Raw genomic sequence first — 8,594 nt, forward strand, 5'->3', positions numbered from 1 at the left:
TTTCTCTTCCTGTAGGGTGCTGGAGATCTAGAAGACCCATGGTAGCCTTATAAGCCTTCTAAAATGCTTTTGATTCTGAAAATTGGGGGAAAAAAACTTAATCACAATTTTCTTCAGTACAAGGGAAAAAATATTCTTGTGGATTCCCAGCGTTTTGTGATATGAGCAGAAAATCATTAGCATTTCCCATCATTTGTTCATATTTGTGTTTTCTGGTAATTGCCACTTGTAGCATTGCCTGTACTACAGTATTTTTTGCCAACCTCAGGCATACTGGTTACATCTATATTGAACTTTTGACCCTAGAAACCAATGGAGTTATTTCATCACAAATAACGAATATGCCTGAGGTGCATGGGAATATAGTTAGCTGTACTCTGAAGATACATTATGTGTTTTTTTTTTTTTTTTTAAACAAGACACACAACATATAAGCATGTAAGAGTAAAGAATTGTATGAGATGTTCCTTTTTTCAGTTCACCAAGTTGGAAGCCTTTTGCAGCTCTGTGACTTAAAATTTCATTTGAGCAATTTACTATAGGATTTATATTTATTATTAATTGTTATTTAATTTTTTTCCAATTTTACCTGTATTACCAAACTGGGTTCTCCAATAATGTCCAAATTGTAATGTTGCCTGCTTCAAGATAAAGTGTATTTGGCAATAATATTATAAACCTTTACAAATTTTATGCATGTACCTACCACATCCTTCAACTCTCAGTAGAAAAACCTCTTGAAACCAAATGGATTAATTTATGGCTATTTATAATTTGCTTTGCCATCTCACTGCTGCAAATTTTTTTAAATGAGATTTGCCTTTATAATGTAAATTGTGATTTTTGTTTTACATGTGGGTTTCTATAGTTTTAATTTTTCAGCTTTTAAGATACAACAAGTTTTGTGTAATTTGGTATAATTTTTAATTGTTTACGTTATTTTAAAAGCTCAGAATATCACTGAAATGACTATAAATACATTTAAAATTATCTATTTTAGATCTAAGGAAATATTACAGAGATATTTTCATGGGTTCAGTAACCTTTCATTTTATAACATTGGGCACGGTACGGAGTGGCTGTCACATAAGGTACTTGAAGATTATTAGTTTAATTCTATTTTTACAATAACCTTGAATCCTTGAATTCTTTTGAGTTTTGCATGTATCCAGTTAATGCTGAACATGAAGAGTGAAATATTTATCTAAAAGAAGCTATTGGGGTAGGAGAAGCAATGAATGTATCCATTTGTACATGGTTTACATGTTGTGGATGCTTTGTAAACATTTTCTATCTGTTTAAATTGTGTTTCAGCAGGATGTAATTGCCCTTGTGTGTAGTTAAAATGAGTCATCATCTGGTCCTGTGTGAAATGGAATTCATGGTATTTTCTGTAACATTTTCCTGAAGCTGTTTCTGGAGAGCCACACATTTGAATACAGCTTTCTTGATCATTTGATTTATTGTGCACCTGATTTTTGGTCTAAAAAGGAATTATTGCCACAACATATTTTATTTATTCTTTAGATTTTAGCCTTGTAAGTTGAAGTGCTTTACATGATAATGTTAAAAGCTGTTTGTCCCTTGACTGGGTTTGGGGGGTTGTTAAAAGCTAGGGAATGAAGAATGCAAAATGGTTTGTTGTTCAAACTGTCCACTCTGATCCAACCCTGTACTGATAGTACCTTTCCAGTATGATATTGTGATGTTTCATACAATGCAGTGAACATAACCAACTTGTTACCTAAATAAAGAATTGATAAAAACAGTGTGACATATTACTATTTCATATGATATTTAAAAATAAAAGTCCAGTTTTGAATGTTATTTTAAACATTTTATATAGTTAGAATATTTATTGTGAAAATTTTCATACAAAACCATGTAGGTGAATTATAATTCTAAGTAAGAATTAACCAAACTCTAAAGGACAATACTAAGTAACCCCTTATCCACTCCAAAAACATTTTTTATACTACTTAAAAAAATCTTTCTTAGGGGGTTTGGTGGCCCTGGAAATATAAATAATGTGTGAGTTAGCAAAAGAAAAACCCATATTCAATACTTATTAATCTGCATTCCCTAGTCTAGCTGTTCTCAACCATTTTGGTATCAGGACCCATTTATATTTCTAAAAATTCAAGATCCCAAAGGACTTTTGCTTTTGTGGCTTATATCTGTTGATATTTATTGTATTAGAAGTTAAAACCAAGAAATTTTACATTACCTGTTAACATAAATAGCATTGTTTTATGAAAATAATTATTTTTTTTTTTTTTTTTGAAAATAATTATTTTGTAAACAATTTAGTGTGGAAAGTAGCACTGGTTTTCATTTTTGTAAATCCTTTAATGTTGTACTAGATTCTCCTATCTGCTTCTGCATTCAATTTGTTGCAGTGTGGCACTGTGTTCGAAGTATATGAAGAAATCTGGCCTCACACAAATATGTATTGAGAGTATTTTAATAGCTTCAGGTAATTGTGGATATTCCTCTTTGATGCATCATCAAAACTTCGGAATGGGTAGTTTCTTGAAGGTTAGTTGCAGTGTGAAATCTGAAACTTTATCAGTTTTGTTCTCTGTTACATTAAAATCCATTTGATCTGTCTTGCAGTGTGAATAGTAGATCTTTGACTTTTGCGTGATTTTATAATATCATGCATTGGTCATTTGGAAAATACTGGTTCATTGAATTATGCAGTTCTTTAGAACATTGACATCTTACTATGCTATGTTTATAATGTTAATATAACTGATCTCATCAGAACAATCTTTTAAGTATTAGAAAGCTGTCAAGCTCACAGTGATGGATACAGATTTTTCAAAATTCTAACTTTCATTTGAAAGGGGAAATTTTATCATTGGCAACAAATATTGTCAGTTGTTTTCCTTAAGTGACAGGGCTTTCTTCATTCATTTCAGAGAAAATGTCTGCTGAACAACCATAGTCTGTGCGTCATTCTTTCAAGTAAAAACAGTTTTCATGAAAAGTGGCTACTAGTTCAGCACACATCTCAAATAATCACATAAGAGGCAGCCATCACACTTCAGCATGCTGTATAGCCAGTACTTCTCATTTCATCATATAGGATATTAAAAAGATGTGTACTCAAGGGTAGAGGTGTAATGAAATTTTTACTGCTAAAGAACATTGTTAACTGAAATTGACTAGTTTGATGCTACTTTTTTGGTTCATGCTGGAGTGCCTATAGTTTTGCCCACCATTTCTTTTGCACAGTCAGTGCAAATGTCAGTACTTTGAAAAAGAATAAGTGTTAGTATTATTAAAATAGTTTTGATTTCTTGGACCTCCTTGAAAGGTTCTCTGGGACCCCCAGACCTTCAGAGTTGCTGCCTCATCCTTTTGGACAACTTGACAACGTCATTTATTCCAAATATTAATGTTATAGTAAGTGAATCTTAAGACATACAAATCTGACATAAAATTTACTTGGGGGAGAGAGGTAGTGTTTATATCTTTACTGTTACACTGATACTTAGCAAGATAAACAAGGTGGAGGCTTTAATATTATGTTGGGTTTTTTTTCTCAGAAAATTCCTATGATGGGTTTCAATTGGAAAATTCATGACTTAAGATTGTTTAACAGTAGAGTTTGACTTTTGTATGGCATATATTTGAATTATTTAAATCTTTTAAGAGGTCTTCAGTTGAAGATTTGTGTTATTTCTTTGAGAAGGTCTCACTTCAATATTGAATTTTTAAATTCATATTTTAAATAAAATCATTTTACTATGACTGAGATGTCATTTCAGGTGGGCCAGATAAAGACAGGACTTTTCTTTTTTAATGGTGATTAAGTGGGTCAGGGTTTTATGCTGAATTTTTTTTGTTGTTAGATTTTAAAATTTTCTGAACATTCAACAAGGTTGAGGAAAGTTACCATAGAAGTGTTTTTTTTTAAAAGCACTCTTGGGAATTTCCTGGGGGTCCAGTGGTTAGGACTCTGCACTTCCACTTCAGGGGGCATGGGTTTGATCCCTGGTTAGGGCGGACAAAAAAGAAAAAGCACTCAATTTCTGTTACACATTTCTTGCCCAGTTATGAGGCATGGTAATTATAATATTTACTTAAGATACTTGTTACTTGACTTTTTGGTTTTAAGTGTGTTTGGATAGCGAAGAATGACTGCAACTCTCTTTTCTCCCTAAGCCAGGTTTATTCTCAGATGTGTAGGATTCAGTCGGGTCTTGTCTTTTCATGGTCTATCAAGCAATTTATGTTGCTTGAGTTAAACTGAGTTTTTATTCAGCTTCAGTCATTGAAGTTAACCTGAAGATGTCCACTGAATTTCTTTTGCTAGCCAAATCTTATCCTTCTCCTGAATTTAGATTGCATTTTTAAATGATATCTCGTATTTATATTTCTTCTTCCAAATTGCCTTTATTTGTATTTTGAAATTAGTCTGGTTTGATAAGGGAAAGCATTTGATAAAGATTTTAGGACACATTCTGTTTTGGGTAGCTAAATAGTATTATTGAAAAAATACCATGTGATTTTCACATATTAAAACAATGCACAGGGCTTCCCTGGTAGTGCAGTGGTTGAGAGTCCGCCTGCCGATGCAGAGGACACAGGTTCGTGCCCTGGTCCGGGAGGGTCCCATATGTGGGCCCGTGAGCCATGGCCGCTGAGCCTGGGCATCGGAGCCTGTGCTCTGCAACGGGAGAGGCCACAGCAGTGAGAGGCCCGCGTACCGCAAAAGAAAACAAACAAAAAAGCAATGCACAATGTGCGTAAAATCTGTAAGATAGTCAAAAGCTAGTGTAATCATTAAGACTAGAATTTAAGTTATTTCAAAGCAATCCTGAGCGTTACTTGCTTTTGCAAATAAATTATTAGGTTCACATTATAACAATTTGCATTGTCGTTTTGTTTTTGTTTTTTATGGCCACACCATGTGGTTTACGAGATCTCAGTTCCCTGACCAGGGATTGAACCTGGGCCCACGGCAGTGAAAGCACCAAGTCCTAACCACTGGACTGCCAGGGAATTCCCATGCATTGTCATTTTTTTATGCTCAATTGCTGTGTAAGATTTTTTTTTTTCTATTCAACTTTGGGGATTATTCTGTAAACCTTAATGAAAATGATAAGCGTTTATTTTTGCCCATTGTTCTGGTGACTTATAGATGTTACATTGTAATTGGAAGTAAAACAGTGCAGCTACTAATACAGAGTAAGTTGCTTTTCAGGCCGCATCACTACTGATTCTCGCTTCTTGCTGGCTTTTCTGGCAATGGTATCTTCTCTCCCTTATTTTCTTTTTTAAAATTAATTAATTAATTAATTATTGGCTGTGTCGGGTCTTCGTTGCTACGGGCGGGCTTTCTCTAGTTGCAGCAAGCGGGAGCTACTCTTCGTTGTGGTGCGCAGGCTTCTCATTGCAGTGGTTTCTCTTGTTGTGGAGCACGGGCTCTAGGCACGCGGGCTCAGTAGTTGTGGCTTGTAGGCTCTAGAGCGCAGGCTCAGTAGTTGTGGCACACGGGCTTAGTTGCTCCACGGCATGTGGGATCTTCCCGGACCAGGGCTCGAACCCTTGTCCCCTGCATTGGCAGGCGGATTCTTATCCACTGCACCACCAGGGAAGTCCTTTCACTTATTTTCTGTTTGTTTTATTCTATCTGGCAAACATTTCTATTAACTATGTACATTGTTTCCCACTCAGGCATAGCTGGTAACTGTGCTTTTCTAATTCAGGAGTGAGGGGGTGCATGATCTTGGTGTTAAGAGATTAATTATTTCTTTTATTTCTTAGTATCCACAGCTCCAGTGGAGCACAAAAGAACCATAACTTCTTATACCTAGGTAGAAGAAAAAGGTTTGGGATTTTTTCCCACCTTGACTAAAATCCCTACTCTGTAATATTGGCAATATTCATCTTTAGTGATTGTATACCAAATGTATTCTTACTCTTCCCGTATAATATCCACCTGCAGTTAAAATACTTGGGCATGTATATGAGGTGAAGAACACCAGTGCAATCCAAGAATTACTCAAATATATGGGTCTGATAGCTTCTTTCCCTTTCCTGGGTTGCTTATGCTTATTTTCACCTGTGCACTGATGAAGTTTTGCTTCATTTCTAAGTCTTGAAGACATGAAGTGCAATTTATTTTGCCAATGTTCCACAGTAACATGATTTAAAAGACCATGAAGTTTATTTTCATGAGGTTTTGCCTATGAATAAGCATCTTATAAGTAAATTGATATAGTATAAAGCTTGTAGATATTTATATTTAATATTTGTTATTAAAGCTAGTCTTAGAGGGACTTCCCTCGTGGCGCAGTGGTTAAGAATCCGCCTGCCAATGCAAGGGACACGGGTTCGAGCCCTGGTCCGGGAAGATCCCACATGCCGCAGAGCAACTAAGCCTGTGAGCCACAGCTACGGAGCCTGCGCTCTACAGCCTGTGAGCCACAACTGCTGAGCCCACCGAAGCCTGCGCACCTAGAGCCCGTGCTCCGCAACGAAGAGTAGCCCCCACTCGCTGCAACTAGAGAAAGCCCACACGCAGCAACGAAGACCCAACACAGCCAAAATTAAATAAATTTATTTAGAAAAATTAGTCTTAGATAAGAATGGTTATAATTATTGTAACACTTCGATGCTATTGAAATATACTCCTGAATAGAAAGTCAGTGGATTTGTTATAGTTTCTTTTGGAGTCTACAAAGCTTTTCATGAAGAGTTCCCATTTTTAAATTATGTATAGTCAAAAATAAGCTAATAGTCGTGAGAATTTTCATGTAGTTTAATCTCTCCCTAAAATGCTATGATTACTAGAGGAAGTTCTAGGGTACCGGTTCTCCAGAGTGGTTCTGCTTTTTTTCTGTTATTTGTTGGGATTCCACCTAAGATTTCATTTGAATAGAGGTTCTTTGGAAAGTTTGAAGATCAGTCGGCTCAGAGAGTGTATACGTGACTTAGGCAAAGGAAACAAGACACTACTCTTTTACAAGAAAGGAAACTCGATAAGAACAGTGTTTGAGCTGTGAACAATATTTACAGGCTTTGATTTGGTGATCTACCGAAGTATTGTTATTCAACTATATTTATAAAGGTGGGGAAGGGGGTTTTGGGTTGGAGCAAGAGTCAGCTACACAGCCACATACCACGTTTGGTTAGCTTTGATTTTTCAGGGAGTATTATGGGGGAGGAAAGGGTGTTTTTCCCAACGTAAGATTTGAGTTTATCTGCTCACATTAGTACCTCTACATCCCACTCTTCCATAAAACAAGCTAATGGTTCAAAAAATAAATAAGCTGGTGTAGTATTCCTTTGTGTGACCGCACCACAATGTGTTTATCCATTCCCACATTGAGAGAGATTTAGATTATTTACAACTTTTTAATATTTAAAAAACGAATGCAGTGGGCATCCTGGCATATGTCCCTTGAGCACGTGTACTAGTGTTTCTCTAGTATTTGCCTAGAAATACTAGAGATGTAGAGTATGCATATCTTCAAGTTAATATTGCAAATGCATTATACCAAAGGTGTACTAACATACTTTCACTAGAAATGTATGAAATTCCTGTTCCTCTGTCCCTCCCTATCCTCAGTAACACTCAGCAAATATTGTTAGGCTTTAAATTTGCCAGTCAGTTGTATGTGAAATAACATCTAATTTGCATTTACAATTACATGTGAGGCAGACATCTTTTCCTGTATGTGTTGGCCATTTGAGTTTCCTCTGAATTGAATGCACATGGCTTTTACCCATTTTTCTTTGGGGTTGTTTTTTTCTCATTTATTTGTAGTTTTTTTGTGTGTGTAGTGAGGATACTAGTTCTTTGTTACATGTTTTGCAAAACCCAGTCTTTATTCTTTTACTTTGTGTATGGAGTTTTTTGTTATTTATCCATCTTTTTCTTTATGGTTTGTGTCATTGTCTTAAGAAGTCATTGTCATCTCAAGTTCTGTATTCTCTGTTTTCTTTCAGGAGTTTTAAAGTCTTCTTCCCACCTCCCAAGCACATATATTTAGATTTTTATTTCACCCTGAACTTACTGTTGTATATGGTAGGAAATAAAGAATCCTTTCTTTTTTTTTTTTTTGCAAACAGGTTAATTGTGCCAATACCATGCCAGCCCTGTCCAATACCAATTTCCCATACGTATATGATCCATTTCTAGTTTCTAAGTTCAGTTCTATTGTCTTTTTGTCTAATCCTATGCAAATGTGATACCATTTAAATTACTGTAGCCTCATAAATGCTGATACCTGGCAGGCATGCATTGTCTTCATCTTATGTAAACCTAGTTACTTTTAATAATACAATCAATAATCTACATTCTCTAATTCTTAGTAGCCTGCATCCGTTTTGGGAATCTAATACTGAAAACTGTTCACCTTACCTCTGAAAATTACTTTGTGTGTTCCTGTTGCATATTTACATTTTATCTTTTTATTTTTGGCTGCATTGGGTCTTCATTGCTGCGTGTGGGCTTTCTCTAGTTGTGGTGAGCGGGGGCTTACTCTTCGTTGCGGTGTGTGGGCTTCTCATTGTGGTGGCTTCTCTTGTGGAGCACGGGCTCTAGGCACACGGGCTTCGGTAGTTGTGGCGCACGG

General features: G+C 35.8%; 1 protein-coding gene across 1 annotated transcript in view; it reads left to right on the forward strand.

Annotated features, from left to right (window-relative positions):
- Nucleotides 1-2,609, forward strand: part of PPM1B (protein phosphatase, Mg2+/Mn2+ dependent 1B) — an 82,951-nt gene extending 80,342 nt beyond the window's left edge. Inside the window, exon 6 of the mRNA XM_032652305.1 lies at nucleotides 16-2,609. Within this exon, the coding sequence (XP_032508196.1) occupies nucleotides 16-45 (30 nt within the window). The 3' untranslated portion in view covers nucleotides 46-2,609. The remainder of the gene's footprint in view (nucleotides 1-15) is intronic.
- Nucleotides 2,610-8,594: the final 5,985 nt, after the last annotated feature.

The sequence above is a fragment of the Phocoena sinus genome, chromosome 13 (assembly GCF_008692025.1).
Source record: "Phocoena sinus isolate mPhoSin1 chromosome 13, mPhoSin1.pri, whole genome shotgun sequence".
NCBI classification, from domain to species: Eukaryota; Metazoa; Chordata; class Mammalia; order Artiodactyla; family Phocoenidae; genus Phocoena; species Phocoena sinus.